Genomic DNA, 18,849 nt, shown 5'->3' with positions numbered 1-18,849 from the left:
TCAGTGTTCTATTGCTATGAAGAGATGCAGTGACCATGGCAACTGTTACAAAAGAAAGCATTTAACTGGGTGTTGCTCACAGTTTCTGAGGTTTAGCCCATTCTCGTGGTGGGAAGCATGGTGGGACACAGGCAGACATGGTGCTGGAGAAGTAGCTAGGAGTTCTACATCCAGATACACAGGCAGCAGGAAGAGAGAGACTCTGAGAATGGCTTGGGCTTTTGAAATCACGAAGCCACCTCCAGTGACACACTTTATCCAGTAAAGCCAGACCTACTCCAACAGGCCACACCTCCCAAATCCTCTCAAGTAGAGCCACTCTTTGATGAACAAGCATTCAAACCTATGAGCCTATGGGGGCCATTTGTATTCAAACCACCACACTACTGCAGGCTCTTACCCCATTTGCCGTTGCCCCTCTCCTAAGGGAAAGGACAATAAAACTCAGTGGCTCAGATCTTCTGTCCCTCTTACTAAAATTCAAAGGGCAGCCGGGCGGCGGTGGCGCATGCCTTTAATCCCAACAGAGGCAGGCGGATCTCTGTGAGTTCGAGGCCAGCCTGGTCTACAGAGCGAGATCCAGGAAAGGCGCAAAGCTACACAGAGAGACCTTGTCTCAAAAAACAAAAACAAAAAAAACAAAAACAAAAACAAACAAACAAAAAATTCAAAGGGCAGTTACATAGTTCCAGAGAAGAATTATTAAAGCATGTCAACACTTATTTCCATAATTGATTATACTCTTTTATATCACATAGTAGTGCCACTTGTATGGCTTTTTCCTGTTTTCATTTGTGAGGAATATAGAAGCCTTTTTTTTTTTATTGATTTTTATCTTCTTCAATGACTTAGATCTCATAAGAATATTCCTTTTTGAGTGACTTGGTTTAAATTTTCTAAAAGTTATTTTAATGATTAGCATATGTTAATTGTATATAATTGTGGCTTTTAATTATGCCATTTTCATGAATGTATATAATATTTTTCTATAATATTCACCTTCTCTTGTTCTTTTTCCACTCCATTCCTGCTAATCCCCTTCCTCTCCCCAAGTAACCTTCCCTTCTACTTTCATGGCTGGGCAGTGACCCACTCAGTAGCATTAACGTTGTTTCTAGGAAACAGGATAAGGGTTTGGAGCATGGACACGTGACTAGAGATTACACCGTTGAAGAGAATGTCTCTTCCACTACTACCACAATTAACTGCTTAAAAACCCTCAGGCAAGGGTGGACCTTTGCATCAATGCCACATTAAGGAATATGAAGAGACTTTTTTAAAAGAGATGTTTAGCCCGAGTGAGCCCAAACTTCAGTTCTCACCTTCTCTTCCCCAGCTACCTACCATGTGTCTGTAGTTTTTGATTGCAGTCTGTATTCTCTGGTGTGGGTCTCTTGCTAACAAAGGGCTTTGCTCTGTGTTTATTGAACAACACAGAAAATGGAATGGGAGAGGGATGCGAAATAAGTTTTTACAAAAATCTTTAACAGTTTTACAAGAAGTTACTTTACTGACTCCTGCTGATCAGAAGAGCATTTGAAACCTCAGACAGACATTATCCTGTATCCATCCACATGTTGCTTTTACCATTTATGGGATATTTGTTTTCTTTGAGGTTGTTTTCAGTGTCTTGGTACTTTCAGCAAATAATTACCATAACACACAGACAAACTTCTGGGTCAGGGACATGGAAGAATACCCAGTTTAAGATTAAAGCTATGCATCTAGCTTAAATTGTAAAAGCTAATTAAGTGAGAAATACAAGCCCTAGTAGGTATGTTACATTGCTGTTTTAATGGCACTTTGAATTGAGTGAACAGACTGAGTACACAGTATGATAGCTGATTGAGTACATAGCTCTAGATGATCTCAGTGCATACTGCTAACTTGGACACAAGGACTGGCCAAAATTCGGTCTCTCCAAAGGCAAGAAGGTATTAGTACAGGCCTCATAGGCCCTCCCCTTTCCATGGCAGTGTGCTAGGGAGTTCATTCATGCATGTACAGCAATATTCTTTCTTATCCAGAAAGCCATCTCCCCAGCCCCTTCCCATGCTGCTTCTGAATTTATGAGTTGTATATTTGCTTTCTGAGAAACATTATCCCCAAAAACATTAGTGCATATTTAGTTGTACATTTTTCTCTTTGTTCTGAGACAAGGGCTGGTTGTGTAGTACTAGCTCTTTCAGAACTTGCTTTGTAGCCCAGGTTTGCCTCGAACTCACTGAATTGCTTCTGGCTCCACCTCTGAGTGCTGGCATGACAGGCATGTGCCACCATACTCAGCTCTGACTAGAAGTTCAATGCATTATCACTGCACCGTGGAATCATCTCTCAGCTCTAACCGTCTCCTTTAAAAAGATAGTATAAAGTCATTAGGTATTGTGTTTTGAAAAGCAATATGGGGTTGATGTATATTCATCAATCATTGGTCTTCTACACATGCCACAATTCTCATTGCTGTAGATATTAAGAATTCTTTTAATATCTAGTTTCTTTACAATAATGTGTCATGTTTTTTGACCATTTTTATAATTATTTTGTTCCATAGCTTGTAACTTGTGGCCTTTTCTCCCCGATAAGCTTATTTTTTTCCTTTATCCTTTTTAATCTCCAAATATAGTTTTGGTTTGATTGTTAAGATCTGAGAGTGGTGAACCATTTCTATATTTTATATCTAAATTTTCTTCCCTGCCTCCGCCCCTTCCCTCCTCCTCCCTCTCTCCCTCTTTCTGTCTTGTCTTGTGGCATACATCTAGGTTTTTACTGTGAAGCTTTGACTGATCTATAACTTGCTATGTAAGCCAGGCTGGCCCCAGCCTCACTGACATCTTCAGGCCTTTGCCTCTGCCTCTTCCTCTGCCAAGCCCTGGGATTATAGATGTATGCTGTCACACCCAGCTCGTCTTTTATGTCTGGAAATGTTCCTTCTTTCACACCACACCATCACCACACATTCTTTCATACCCCAAACACATGTTCCTGTTCTTAAGTAGTTTAATTAATATAAATGTTGAGGCAGGCAGACATTTCTCATCAGTTCTGGAAGCTGTCACTCCAGTCCTTCTGGACTGTGTGGCTTTTGACAAGTCTTATTGTCTACAATATGGCCACCCGCGTTTACTAGGTGGTATCCTTATCTGGCAGCTCTTGCTTGTATTGTAGCTGTTTGCTTGATCTCTGTGACTTAAATTAACTTGCTTGGTACTCTGGATGATATTTTAATTCATACACAAATTGTATATTTTTCTCAATTTTAGGAAATTCTCAGTATCTAAAAAAGTTAATTGAACAATATAATATGTTTATGGAGTATAGAATTTTTGAAATTCTTTTCTTGTGGTTGTAGGCTTTCTTTTGGGCCACTAACCAGCTCCCAAATCATGATATGGAGACTTAATATTAGTTATGAATGTTTGGTCTTATCTTATACTTGTCCCACTAGCTCTTTTAATTTAACTTGTTTGTATTTATTACGTTTTGCCTTGGGGCTTTTTACCTTTCTTTCATTCTGTGTGTCCTGCTCCATGTCTAGCTTGCTGGCGGCTGACTGGCCACGGGTGTCTCCCTCTTTTTCTCTCTCGTTCTCTTCTCCCTCCTCCTATTTATTTTCTCTGCCCACCAGCTCTGCCTATCCCTCTACTGCCTAGCAATTGGCCGGTCAGCTTTTTATTAGACCAATCAGGTGCCTTAGGCAGGCAAGGTGAAACAGCAACACATTTTTACATCATTAAACAGATACAGCATAAATAAAAGCAACGCACTGTAATGAGAGCCTCAATAGTCTCTCTGTATATATCAATTTATTAAGGGGTTCTATGAGGAAAATAGACTCACTGATACAGGTTAAGGTAAATCCAGTTGCAGAATCCTTGGAAAGCTGGGGACCGATCACACACTGCTTCACGCTGCCTGATCCTGTCTTCGCCACCCAAGAGAATGCAACCCCCTTTCTCCTCCCTTTTAAGTGGTCACATAGGAAGATAAGAAGCACTACATCTTTCAGGCCAGATTAGTCCAGGGTCATGGGCAGAGCAAATTCCCACTACACTCACTAGCTAGCTCTTATATTGAAATTCACCCATTTCTATTAATCTGTGTATCATCACATGGCCCGTAGCTTACTGGTTCTATCACATCTTACTCCTTGGCCATCTTGCAATGTCTGCTCTGACTCCACCCTTCATCTCCATCTTCAGTTTGAATGTACTGCCTGACCTTATTCTGCCTCGCCATTGCCCAAACAGCTTTACTTGTCAAACAGTGAGAACAACACATATTCACAGTGTACAGAAAAAACATCCCACAGCAGCACATCTTTCCATAATTAAACAAATGCAGCATAAACAAATGTAACACATCTTTACATAGTTAAAGCAAAACTCTGCAACATAAACAAGTATAACACATCTTTACATAGTTAAAATAATATTCCACAGAAGTTTCTGCTGTTTTACTTTTTTTTAACCTCTGGAGAAAGTTATTAGGCTTAAAATTGTGTTTTGAGAAAAAATGTTATTATTCACTTCCAAATAAAATAAAAATTTATAAAAATCAAAGAGAAGACATGTATATTATGCTCTAGAACATGAGAAAAAATATTTTAATAAAAAGAGGGCACAAAAATAATGGAGAGTTGAGGTTCGGGGAATCCAAGTGCAGTGGAATTATCATGGGAAATTACGGCATGGATGAAAAAATTGAGGCTTAGTCAGAGTGCTGCACCTGAAATGAATACTCGACTCACTGAGTGATGAGGAGCCGTCAGAGCGGAAGTGAGAAAAACACTCACCGATTCCATATTGTTTCATAATATCTACTGAACAACCTGTAGCCAGTGTATACTCTATCATTTCGATACTTGTCCATGCCAATCTTTACTATTTCCAGTTTTGAGGATATTAAATGTCCCTTTCCCTGTCCTTTCTCTGTTCCAGTGTGGCTTGGGAAGACAATTTGCTAGATGATTTACTCAATTTTGCTGCCACTCCCAAAGGATTGCTACTTCTTCAGAGAACAGGTGCCATCAATGAATGTGTGATGTTTATGTTCAACCAATATGCAAAAAAACTCCAGGTATGAATTACCATCTGCTCTAAGCAAAGGGAATTGTTGTTGTTAAAAAAGCTGTTCAGAACATTATTCTGCTGTCTGTGTGAGATGTGGCTATTAAGCTTCAGTTAAAATTCTGGGATTGATTGTACCACTTGATTTTTTTTTTAAAGCAAAGCTTTAGGTAGTTGAGATTTGTGTCTATGGCTGTATTTTGAAATTGCAAGCAGCCAGATGGAATTGAAATTTTCAGTTAATTTTCCAGATGTTTTGTAAGCATGATATAATACATCCATATGTCCCAAAGCTGGGAAGAACTTCTGGGGAAAAAAATCCTGTTAGGGCTAAATGTGTGTATCCATGAAGGTTTAGGCCTTGGGTGTTTTAAAAGACACAAACTTCCCTTTAGAGAGATTATGTTATACTGTTAAATAAAACTTACCAGGTAATTCATTTAATCAGGCAGCCTGAAATAATGGACTCATAATCAGCTTTGTTTTTTCTGTCATAGTAAAGATCCTTATATTTCTGCAATCTTGGGTATGCTTCTGAGGGTTATTTTTTCTATATAGCTCCTATATAGATCATTGGCCAGGATCAAGGCATGCTGTGTGTGTGTGTGTGTGCTCTGTGTGTGCTCTGTATGTGTGTATGTGGTATATGTATATGTTGTGTGTGTGGTATATGTATATGTTGTGTGTCTGTGTGTGAGTGCTCGAGTGCACCTCGGTGGATGTAGAGACCGATGTCAGCTGCCTTCTTAAATTGCTCTCTACATATATATATATATCAGTTCCTTAATTAGGTTTTTGGCAGAAATTTAGACCACCAGTTTGTGAGGATAAATTGCATTTGTTAGAGCTATGAAGGAACTAAAAATAAACTGGAACAATAAGTGGGAATTGGACAAACCCCGTGGCTACTAATACTCCAATTTTCTGGGCTAGTGGGAGGGACTGATGAGTAAGGCATTCTTTGACAGGAAGGTACAGGAAAAGGAGAATAGGTATCTGCCTGGACTTCTGTGTTACTCCCTGCAGAACAATGGATTGTAATTCAAGGAAAATGGGAAATAATGACTAACAAGATTAAAAAGGAAGGCTGACTTTTAAAGATATAAACAATAGAAAAATAGAAAATTGATGAATAGAGATCTAACTTTCAGCAAGGTCATTTAGCTCCTTTTCAGCTACCCTTTTTTCCCCATTAGAACTGAGGGTGCACTTTATGTTTGAAGAGTTAGAAGTTAAACCAGGTGCTTTTAATGACATGTTCTAAAGTAGGAATTCTGAATGGTTAACTCCGTTTGGAAGTTGGACATCTTATAGGCCGCAAAATCTGATAGGTGTATTATAATGCCACTGCACCTCCTTATGCTGATTAATACGACGGGATAGGTTTCTTTCTGTATTTACCCCAAGTAGGTTTATTCTTTGTAAAGTGACAAATTCTGAAGGACTTTTACACAGAAACAGATGGGTTGATGTTTAGGATTGGGCAGCTCTTCCTTAGGAACAAAAATTGAATCTTCTAGAAATAGCTATTTTTAAGGAGAAAGTATCATATTTTTTTTTTGAGTTTTTTTTTTGTTTTGATTTCTTAAAAATCCATTTAAGAATCTGGCAGTAAAAGGTTATAAATGAAGAAGTAGCCTATAAAATAATAATAGGATGATACAATTTAGTAATAATAGTATGATAGAATTTAGAGCTGGAAGCTGTCCTATTTTTGCTTGATCTAAGCCCCTTTTATGAGAAATAAGTCCTTTTATTTATGAGAAAAAGGTCAGGAGTTATAAGTGACTCTTCGAAAATGTTTATTTTTAACCATGTGTATTTATGTGTATGAGTTCAGTTGTCCACGGAGGCCAAGGTGTTGGGCCATCTGGAGCTAGACTGGTAGGTGGTTGTGAGCCTCTAGATATGGATGCTGGGAACTGAACTGAATTATAGGAACCAAACTTGGGTCCTCTGCAAGAGTAGTATGTGCTCTTAACTGTGGACTCATCTCTTTAGCACCTTACTAAGTGACTTGTGAAAGTCAGTGAGCTAGGATTAAACTCAGATGAGAAATAAAATGGCTAAAAATACCACATTAGTACTAATTCACTGTGAGGGTGGTGGTGTTTGTTTTTCTGCTATTATCACCTGAAGGAAATTTTGTTGCATGAATCCTAATTGGTCTTATAAAATCCCAGAGCCAGATATCAGGGTGAAAGCTGAAAGATCAGAGAAGCAGATCAAGCCATAGCCACCATCTCTTACCTCACCAACTCCTCAGCCTGAAAGAGCCAGAGTTCTGGTCTCCTCCTGCCTTATATTCCTTTTTCTGCCCAGCCATATCACTTCCTGTCTCAACCTTCCTAGTGCTGGTATTAATGGTGTGTGCCACCACTGCCTGGCTGTTTCTCTTTTAGAATGGCTTAATCTCTTGTAGCCCAGCATGGCCCTGAACTCACAGAGATCCAGATGAATCTCTGCCTCTGCCTCCCAAGTGCTAGGGTTAAAGGTGTGTGCCACCACTTCCTGACCTAGAGGAAGTCTGTGGCTAGCTCTGTCCTCTGATTTTCAGACAAGTCTTATTTTCTAGCTTACAAACAGTATATACAAACAATATATCACCACAACATTCCTAGTCTTCTGGTTGTTAAAGAGCGGTAGGTAGCTGTACAGCTGAGTGTGTATTGCATATGACAGCATGCTATGTTCTTTGTTTCTCATTGCATTCTTTATGTTAGATTAACAGGCAGAAGAAGTTTGACCATGAAGTTTTGGTTGTACAGGTGGCATCCACAGCAGCAGGGGCAGTAGCGCTACAAAATTCAGGCAAGTTTTTTTTTTCCTCATAAATAAAATGTGACCATTGTTAATAAAATGAATAATAGCATGTCAAAGTTCCAGAATATTTTTGATTCTAAAATTCTTCTTTCCAGTTTGTGACCATGAAAAAGAAAGTTTACAGGATTGTCTTTGCTTTCGATGAAATTACACTGGTGATTATTTTTCCTATGACATGTAGAGACTCTTATCCTACCTTTTTATTTTTAGAACAGTGGTACCTAATGATCTATACTAAAACTTATTCAATTAAAGCATCCCTCTTCACCTAATAAGCCTACAGAATGCCATCTGTCTTGGTGTAATTAATTTTCCCTGACAGAATGGCCCAGTGTTTGGTTTAGTAGACATGGATGTGCATCCAAATGTCCAGTCAGCATAGCTGTCACGTATCTGTACCACCGTCTTGTTCCCATCATTCCCCTGCCCTCTAGAGAGCATCCCCTCACTCTGTAGCCTTCACACACTCTTTGAAGTTTGCCCTCCGTATATATTCTCTGCTGTCAATTGGATCTGTAGGAAAGTTAGCCACCGTGATTGTAGTATGCCCATGTTTAGTTTACCGAGCATCACATAATTAGTGATATAGCAGAGGAATTTCCAGTTGGAGGTGATAAATTATATCAGCATCACTGATCACTGTTGATTCACTACTTAAACCAAAATATTTTGCTATATTTTAGTTTTTGCTCAACCAATTTGGGCTCTATGTGTATATGTTCCTTGAAAAAACCGGCCCTGAGCTGAAGTACATTTCTCTTCTACTTAGGATAAATCTAGGTAGCACTGGAGAAAGGAATATATTAATAGATCCATTTGAAGACTAGATTTCACCTCAGATTTACTTGTCATCGAGTAGTTAAGCATTTGAACCCCATCCTCTCCAACTTTTCTTGAGATGAAAATTCTGCACAGGTCATAGGACGACTCCAGATCCCTGAGCTTACGTTACTCACATTACAGGAGCTGCATTGGCATTACATTACGTGCATTGTCCCATTTGTACACTGTGGAAACTCTGGAATCTCCATTCTCAAATACCAGAATTCCCTGGGCTCTGAAGATGAGGGACATTTACCCCCAGTTACCAGAATTCCCTGGGCTCTGAAGATGAGGGACGTTCACCCCCAGTTCATGCAAACTAATGAATAAACTCTTAAATTAGTCTCTTAAATTAGACCCCAGTATCCTCAGTTTTAGAGCCTGCATTTTTTTTTAGTTGTGCCAGAAAACACTTCTCTTGTTTTGTTATAAGCATATTGGTTTGTCGTAAATTTATTTTGGTTTTTGATATTTTAATAAAATTACATTATGTCCCCCCTTCCCTTTCCTTCCTGCAAGCCTTCTCAGATACCCCTTGCTCTCTTTAAAATTAATGGCCTTGTTTTCCATTGTTGTTGCATACATATATGTATATTCCAATCCATCCCTAAGATCATAAGTACAGTCTGCTCAGTCTCTCTAATGTTACTCGTATGCTCTTAGGGCTGACTGACCCTTTGGTGTTGGATACTACATTGGTGTGCTCCACTCTGGGGAAGAATATTCTCCTGCTCTTAGCATTCCTTAGTGGCCTGCAGTTCTTAGTGTAGGGTGGCGGCTCCCCTAGCCTTCCTTCCTGTCTACTTTGTCAACTTGTTGTCCTTGTCGACTCATGTCTAGACAGTGATGTTGGTAGATTTTATGGGCGTAACTCTCAACAGAACTGGGAGACACAATCTAACAGCAAACCCCCTGACCTCGGGTTCTTACCATCTCAGCACCCTCTTCTCTGTGTTTCCTGAGCCTTGGGTGTGGGATTTGTGTTGTAGATGCATCAGTTGGGATGGGGCTCACCACCCTGCATTTTGATGTATTGTGACTCTCTGTGACAGTCTCCATCTGTCAGAAAGAGAACTTTCCTTGGAGGGTGGTGAGGACTTATCTGAGGGTATAAGGACACATACTTAGAATGTGGTCAGGAATTAAGGCATACTGACTTTACGATTAGATGTTAGGTTTTTATATACAGTATATGATTTGAAAAATTTAATATCAGCTTTAATATTCATTTTCATTTAGTGTTTGACTCAGAATTTAAAGGCTGCATGGGAGGAAAGTTCAGAATCGTTTGAAACATGGAATTATAAATGATATAATTATAATCTAATTATAAATGTTAGATTAAGTGAGCATATTCTTTGGATGCCTGCCCGACTTGTTGGTGACTCCTTTCTCTTCCTCCAACTCCTGAACACATTCATTACAATCTCCAGGGAAATACTTTCCCATGATTTATTTAACAGTGCAGGATGATGGGATATAATAAACATTTAGTAACAATATCAAGTACCACTTCTATCAAGGGTAGAGATTACACTATTATTTTTGAAAGATGCAAATGTTTTTCCTCTGTGAGAGTAAATAAGTCTTTTCATAAGAATAATCCTGTCTCCCACAAACCAGACTATACTATTTTACACCATAATATAAATTATGCTATAAATATGACATAAGTAATACTTCTTCCTAGGCTTCATTAGTGCACTGATAACTGAGTTATGGTCCAATCTTGAATGTGGAAGAGATGATGTAAGGGTAACTCATCCTAGAGCTACTCCAGTGGATCCTATTGACCGAAGCTGTCAAAAGGTAAGAAGATGTGTGATGAAATAATGCATAGATTTGAAGTGTATTGCAAGAGATGACTCCATGGAAACCTGATCTATGTCACTTATAAGCAGCAAACTTTCTTGTTTGTTTGTCTTTCGACACAGGGTTTCTCTGTATAGCCCTGGCTGTCCTGGAACTAGCTCTGTAGATACAGGCTGGCCTTGAACTCAGAGATCTGCCTGCCTCTGCCTCCCAAGTGCTGGGATAAAGGCATGTGCTACCACTTCCTGCCTAACTTTCTTAAGTGGACCTTCTCTCATTTAATACCTAAAAATATTTTTCATTATAAAGTAAATTTAGTGAACTGTAACATACCAATAGTTGTTGGAAAATATATTGGAAAGATACTTTTCTTTCTTGTTATTATTATGTATTTTTCTTTCCTAATAAAGGGTAATAACACACCAAGTTATGTTATGTAAAACATTGTGTCCCCAAAACAAACACAAACCAACACTACGGAAGTTCAGGAAGCATTTTCCCTTGGTCTTGCATCTGATGGAAGTTGTTTGGATGCAGTGAACAGGAGAGAAGGCAGAGGGAAGATGCTATTATGCAGAAAAAATTTTGTAAAAGTGCTTATCCCCTATTCTGTTAAAATTCAATGGCTTTTCCTATGTGTAACATAGTCTCCTAATTTCTTTTAGTTGAAGTAATGATTCCCTGCAGTGGAAGCCTGAACAATTTTTAGTGTAATGATGCCATAAAATTATTTAAAGAACTCCCCTTTACCTACAATTTCAGCAGTTCCTTTTTTTTTTTTTTCTGGGATGTTAGGCTAATTCACTCTTGTACAAAACATGAACATTAGAAAATAACTTAAAAATGAAGTGGTTAAAATGTTGAGGGCCCAAAAAAGGCAGTAAGTGGGGGACAATGACTTGTGGGGTGCTCCTCCTTCACAGTCTCTAGTAGAGACAGGGTTGCTTTATGTAGACCAGGCTGGCCTTGAGCTCTCTATGTAGACCAGGCTGGCCTTGAACGCTCCAAGATTTACATGCCTCTGCCTACCAAATGCTTCTGCCTCCCTGCTTGGCTCCCGATTTTAACTTTAGGAAAAGTACCCATTGATGTTCTCTGGATGGAAACTTACAGTCTAGAGAGCTAGTAGAATGGAATTCCAAGCTTAGGGTTATTTGGCAGCTGAAGATGGAGTTAGGAGCCTGGAGAAAACAGAGTCACAAAATGGGTATTACAAACAGATGTAACAAACTATGAGTTACTCCTGTAAACTATAGTAACTGTGCTGATTACCACATTACTTGATTTTGAATCCAGCCCATATAACTGTTCAAGAAATTGATCTTCTGTATACTAGTGCTGAGTATGCTGAGAATCAGCTTCCAAACAAATCTTTTCTTCTGAGGCTGGGGAGATACATCAGTTGGTAAAGCACTTGCTTTGTAAGCACAAGGACCCAAGTTTGGGCCCTAGAACGTACATTAAAAGCAAACAAAGAACAGGCTAGTGGAATAGCTCATAGTTTAATATATTTGTTGCCAGCTTGATTGAGTTTGACCCCCAGAACCCACATGGTAAGGGAGAGAACTGATTCTCTCAAGCTGTTCTCTGATCTTACATACATGCTGTGGCATCCCTGACCCTAACTCCAAATGAATAAATAAATGAAAAAAATTAAAAATTAAAACAATAACCAATAAAACCCAAACACTAAAACAAACCCCCCCCAAGCCCCAAGCCAAAGTCCCCACACCAGGCATAGTGGCACGTGATTGTAAGTCCAGCACTGGGGAGGTGGAAACAGGTGAATAACTGGGACTTACTAGCCTGCCCGCCCAGCTGACATGGGAACTCATGAAATTTAAAAGCTGACCAGTAAAGGAAACAAGCAAAGATTAAAGAGAAAATCTTTGCCAGCTTTGTGTCTTAACAGAGGTCAATGTCTAGAGTATATAAAGAACTCCAGAATTTAAAACCCCCCAAAGCCACATCATCCAGTCAGTAACAGGCTAATGAACTGAACAGATTGTTGTTTTTAAAAAAAGCAAAAATACACTAACAAATTTATGAAAAAAAATTCAACATCTTTAGCCCTTACGAAAATACAAATTAAACCACACTGAGAATCCATCTCACCTTAGTCAAAATGTCTACAAATAAATCAACCAACAAATGCTGTCAGGGATACAAGGCAAGAGGAAACATTATACCCGTCGGGGTATAAATTAGTGTGGATATTATGTCAGTTACTATGGGGGTTTCTAGGAAGACCAGAACTAGAACCACTGTATGATGCAGCTACTCCATGCTGCTGCCTTCTTGTCCATGTTCATCACAGTTGTCCACAGTAGCCGAGATGTGGGATCAGCATAAGCACCTATCAGCCAGTGAATGGAATGAATATGCGTATGCACAATGGTGTTTCTCTGCTTCATAAAGAAAACAAGATTAGTTAATTTCAGGGGAATGGATGGAGTTGGTGATCATCATGTTAACCAAATCAGCTAGACTCAAAACAGATACATTTTCTCTCATATTCAGAACCTAGATTTATATGTGTGTGCAATTTAAATATACATATATACACATATACGCATACATACATACACGCACACACACACATATATATATATATGTATATATATATATATATATATATACAGAGTGGTGTATATATATATATATATATCTACTGTTGAGCCAAATATTGTTCTTTCCTGTTCTCTTGTTTCTAGCCTTCTCATTGCAAAAGCTAAAACTATCAATATATATATATATATATATATATATATATATATATATATATATATATAAAACTATCTATATATATATATATATAAAACTATCAATATATATATATATATATATATACAGAGTGGTGACTAGTGAAAGAGAGGGTGCTGGTGGGAGTGGAGATTGACAAAAAGATAATTATGGGAGTATTAGTAAAGTATGTGTCATATATGTATGAAAGTTTTATAATGAAAACATTTTATTTATTTACTAATTTTGTTATTTGACCATTTCATACATGTATATAATGTATTCTGCTTATACTCTGACAAAACCCATTATTTTATATGCTAACTAATAATAATAAAACTATGTTCTTTATGTTAGTATAACACAATCTAGAATCCATATAATATATGCACACAAAGCAAGGAAAGCAACCTAGAATTTCTAGACTTGTGAAGAATTTAAAAACTGTGACCCATACTCAGAAAAAAAGCCAGCTGACTAAAATTTATTGTGAAGTAAAGGTGGACTATTTTACAAGGACAGGGCATAATGGAAACTTAGAGTCAGTGAACAAATAGGTCTCTATAGCCATATAAAGAGATGGAAATTCTAGAATTAAAAAACTAACCAGAAATAGAAATTTCAAAGTGGGCTTAACAGAAGATTTAAGCATAACATCACAAATAGTAAACTTTGACAGGTCCACGGGAGTCATAAAATTTGAAGAGCATGGGTGGGGAGAGCCTTTAGTTGATTTTGAAATTATGTCATATTGATAGTTTTAGCTTTTGCAATGAGAAGGCTAGAAACAAGAGAACAGGAAAGAACAATATTTGGCTAAACAGTAGATAAAAGTCACCAACTTTTTGGAAAGATTGTAGATGAGAAACTTAGTGAAACTCAAGAAAGACTATGTAAAATGAAAATATGAGAGAAACCACACTGCGGCTTGTGATGAACTACTTAAAAAAAGATAATGCCACATTTTGGAAGGAGCTGTAGAAAGTCAATATTATATGTAGCATACAGTAGAACAGTTTGCTAGCATCATGTCTTAGTTAGGCCTTCCATTGCTTTGAAGAGACAGCATGACCACAGCAACTCTTATAAAAGAAAAACATTTCATTGGGGCTGGCTTATAGTCTCAGAGGTTTAGACCATTATCATCATGGTTGGACATGGCGGCATGCAGGCAGACATGGTGCTGGAGAAGGAGCTGAGAGGTCTACATTTTGATCCACAGCAGCAGAAGGAGTGTGCCTCACTGGGTATAGCTTGAGCATAGGAGACCTCAAAGCATGTCTCCACAGTGACACACTTTTTCCAACAAGGCCACACCTGCTAATAGTGCTACTCCCTGGGGGCCGAACATTCAAACACATGAGTCTAAGGGGACCATAACTATTCAAACCACCACACACTGCATTAGGTCGTGGAGGCCAGAAGGCAATGTAACATTTTATTGTGCTGAGAGGAAAAGATAAAAAGATAGAATCAATGCACAGTTCTGCATCCAGCAGAATAGTCTTCAGCAATGAAAGTGAAGAGACTTTTGGCTAATGGCGGAAGAAACTGCTGCCATCACTCTTGCCCATCAGGTATGCTAAAGGAAGGTCTCTAGGTGGAAGTTTGGATTTTCCAGAGAGGAGGAGGGCATTGCAGATAGGTGAGTCTACAGAGGTAGAGTATGTGCCCCACTTAGTGTGGAAGTTGGACACGTTATTATCATGACTCTCCACGTTTGCATTATCCTTCATGTATGACATAAATTGGCACGCTATTATAAGTTGTAAATCTGTATGAACTATTTCTAATGCAGGTTCAAGGTTATTGGAATTTTATTCAAGTTATTTGACTTTGAATTGCGAGTATCAGTATAACAGGTTGAATTTTTCTCCTGAAACATTGTATATTTTCCTAACGTATATTAAAATATACAACAAATGACAATTCATACTTTTAAACAACTCTTGCACCCAGCTTGAGAGCTCAGTTATTCCACAAGGATTCTTTGCACTTTTGATTCTACTTTAAATTACAGTTAGTATATAATTACAGTCTCAATATATAGCAAATCCGTTAAAACTTGTGTTTGAACTCCAGTCCCTTTCTTGCATCTCTCCACTCTGTCTTCTTCAGCTGTGCCTATGGTAGACAGTAGTCCGGAGGCTGCTATTTAAATACATAGTAAATAAAAAATCTTCCTCCCAAGGCTCAGAAACTGTTTCAGAAGACAAGACAGAAAGATCTAAGAGCCCCAGAGGTCAGTTAGTTCCTGAGAGAAAGCATCATTCAGATGGGACGGGATCAGTGTACCCATGAACTCACAGTAGCTCTGGTTGCCTGCACAATACTAAGCCAGTGAACGTTCAAGGGGGGAGGAGGGAGAGGCTCATGAGCCCCCACCCTGTGAGGAACTGTTGACAGTTGCCGGCTTTTGGGGAAGGGAGCGTCTGCTTCCCTAAGTGTGGCCTCGGCTAGGTTGAGCCAGTGGATGTCGCCACACCCATGAATATATGGGCTGCACAAAAGGGACTCAGTAAGTTAAATAGGAAGGACATGTACATAGATGAGGGGAAGTTGTGGGGGTGCTGACCTCGGAAGAGTTAGGGAAGAGGAGTGGTTCATGAGTGTGATTAAAATACATTGTATGCATGCAAGAAAAGTCTCAAAAAACAAAATGTTGATAATAATCTTAGTTGTAGTAATCATGTCTTCCTTGTTCAGAAGCACAGGTGCTTATTGGTGTTCTCCAGTATCGAGCAGCTCAGATTACATGCTGCTTCCCGGAAGTCCTATTGACCAACATTTCCTTAAGAAGCCACAGAAAAGCAGTGCAGAGAGATATAGCCTATAACATTAAAAGCTGGCTCGGTGGTTAAGAGCCCTTCCTGCTCTTCCAGAGGATCTGGATTTGGTTCCTAGGACCCACATGGGTGGTTCATAACTGTCTATAACTCCAGTTCCGGGTAATCTGATACTTCTTCTGACCTCCGAGCACACTAGGCACACATATGGCACACATACATGCAAGCCAGCAAATAAATAATATAAATAAATCTTAGACAAAAAAAATTTAAAGATTAAATATTGAGAAAGGAAATGTAGAACTCTTTAGATGACTGTAGATTGATTCTTAGCCCCAATGTCAGGTAGCTTGCAACCACTTATAACTTCAGCTTTGGGGGATCCAGTTTTTTTCTGGTTTTTGTGGGCACCTGAACATACATGACATGCACTAACATAGACACAGACACATACAGAGAAAAATTTAAAAGTATCTTAAAACAGAGAGAGAGAGAGGACAAAAAAAAAAAAAAAAAAAACAAGAGTAAGTATTTAGAAAGCAGTTTGATAGTATACACACTTAGCAAAATAATCATGGCAGGTTCTTCCTTAAGACCTGTGACTTCCCAGCCCCAGGTTTCTGGCCAGGCTTACAGTACCAGGCATGAGTCTTCTGCGGAGTGGACCTTAAATCCATTCAGAAAACAACTGGCTATCCCCATGTTTTCTTGGCAGTGGGGAGTGAGCCCAGGGTGTTGTGCAGACTAAGCATGTTCTCTACCATGGGTTAACACTTCCACACTTGAGATCACCTTTCTGAATCACTTTCTGATTTGTTCCTAAGAGTCTTGAAAAAAGAGGACTAACTCTGTCTCCTGAAACTTCAAAATCAAAATTAGTTTCATACTTCCTAATACTGTCTACCACCTAAATTATTTTCCAAATTCTTTCTTTCTTTCTAAAGTATAAAGGATAATTTGTACTAATTTTCTGAAAGCAGTATTCCTTTTTTTTCCCTAGCGTTGGGGATGGATCTTATTAACATAGCACATCTCTGCATCCTTTCAGGCTATCTCTCTCTGAGCCACACCCCCCTACCTCCTCATTCTGCCTTGTAGTATAATCCTCTGCATCACCTCTGACCTTTCTCCAGAGCACAGCACCACCACGCCATTTACAGTACTGAATGGAATGACCTCACAGTGTATTTCCTGTCCTGTAGGGCAGAGACTGTTGCTTCATTCATATTTTAATTGGCATCTGCCACAACTACTATAGGCAACTGACATTAAAATATTTTGAGTGTGTAGTCATTATGAACCTGTAAGTTTTCATTCATAAGAAATTTGTTACTTTAATTCTAAGCTTGAAATGCCAGTTTTAAAATTTATTAACCTCTAGACCTTCTCATTTCATTAGCATTATTACATAAAACTTTGTTGTTCCTAAACACTGATAAGTAGATAGATGTTTTGTGCTATTTCAATTTTAGGATTGTGTCTGATGCCACAAACACATTTAATGTACTTTTCTGGGAACTGATGATTGCATTGAAAATATTCTCAGTTCCATGAATGCTTAATACATCACAGTTTTATAATTTGCTAAGTGCCTTTAAAAATGCCTAGTGCATGAGAAATGGGTTTGTTTGCTCTTGTGGTAATCTACTGAAATCTTCTCAAGTCTCTTTAAAATTATATGCAGGTTATTTGTTTTCAAATACAGTCATTGGATTGTTTTCATCTGAAGCTCTACTTAATTTGCTTAGAGTAGCATATCAGTAATTATTCCAACTATCTAGCAACAGAATTATATTTCTTAGAAGTGAGATTCAATAAACATGAGTGGAGCTATTCTGTATAAATGGTAAGAAACCCTCAAGATGCTACAATATGACTCATAAACAATCTATTTCTTAACAAAGTGGATATTTATTCAATTTATCAATTGTACTTGTATTCCATTACTATAGAGAAGAGATTTATTTATTATTACATCTAAACATTACTGGACTAATATCATGAAATGTTTAAAGCATTTTACCTTTGATATATTCTCTGGATATTAAAATGCATTTTTAAAAGTTCTATTGAGATCTGAAAATCATCTTTCTACTTAACACCTACTTGGTTGGTGGATTTGTTTACGCAGTTGTTGGGTTGGTGGTCACAAACCCTGTCGTTTCCTTGCAGTTCCTTTCATGGTAATTTAGAGACGTACTTCTCTAGCATGCTTTCCTTGATAGCAGCCAGCCTTCCCCCTCTTCTTTACTACGCTCATCTAGAGTGATCGTATGCCTGCATAGGATTCTCTTAACCAAACATGCTCTGTACATTTTAACTGAACCTTTACACTTATTATTTGGTAATTTTACTGTTATGCTAATATATATCAGGTTTAAATCCTGGATATTGCTGTTAGAGTTGGTAAGAAAGTTCATCTTTGTTTTAAGAGGTTGTATCTGGTGGGGGAATATGGACACAGCTTAAACTTAATGCATGCTCAATTTTTATCCAGAAATACAATTGCTACAAAGCACCATGTGCTGTACATGTTCACCATATAGCCACTGTAATTTGTTAAGTATCACTCCGCCGAGTATAAAAGAAGGAAATAGGAAGTGGACTCTACTTTTCCTATTCACAAACAAGGACTAGACAGTGGCTATCTCTGTTAAATAGTATCTGACAGTCATGTTTTCATTTGCAGAAGAAACCTTAGCCAGAAAAAAAGAAAATGTAGTTTTGTTCTTGTACAAATGTGTTATTAGTCAAGGTTTTTATCACAACCTTAAGTTTTCTTATCTATTAATGAGAAA

At 38.2% G+C, this 18,849-nt stretch overlaps 1 protein-coding gene across 3 annotated transcripts in view; it reads left to right on the top strand.

Moving 5' to 3' along the window:
- The window catches only part of Tbc1d32 (TBC1 domain family member 32), a 207,582-nt gene that overhangs the window by 70,339 nt on the left and 118,394 nt on the right, over positions 1–18,849 (top strand). For all 3 annotated transcript variants that reach the window (XM_076552493.1, XM_006981267.4, XM_076552494.1), the window contains 3 exons: positions 4,938–5,076; positions 7,790–7,877; positions 10,402–10,520. In XM_076552493.1, the coding sequence (XP_076408608.1) occupies positions 4,938–5,076; positions 7,790–7,877; positions 10,402–10,520 (346 nt within the window). The remainder of the gene's footprint in view (positions 1–4,937; positions 5,077–7,789; positions 7,878–10,401; positions 10,521–18,849) is intronic.

The sequence above is a fragment of the Peromyscus maniculatus genome, chromosome 16 (assembly GCF_049852395.1).
Source record: "Peromyscus maniculatus bairdii isolate BWxNUB_F1_BW_parent chromosome 16, HU_Pman_BW_mat_3.1, whole genome shotgun sequence".
Lineage (NCBI taxonomy): Eukaryota > Metazoa > Chordata > Mammalia > Rodentia > Cricetidae > Peromyscus > Peromyscus maniculatus.
The sequence above is the reverse complement of the archived record's forward strand: the minus strand, read 5'-3'. Positions and strand labels throughout refer to the sequence as shown.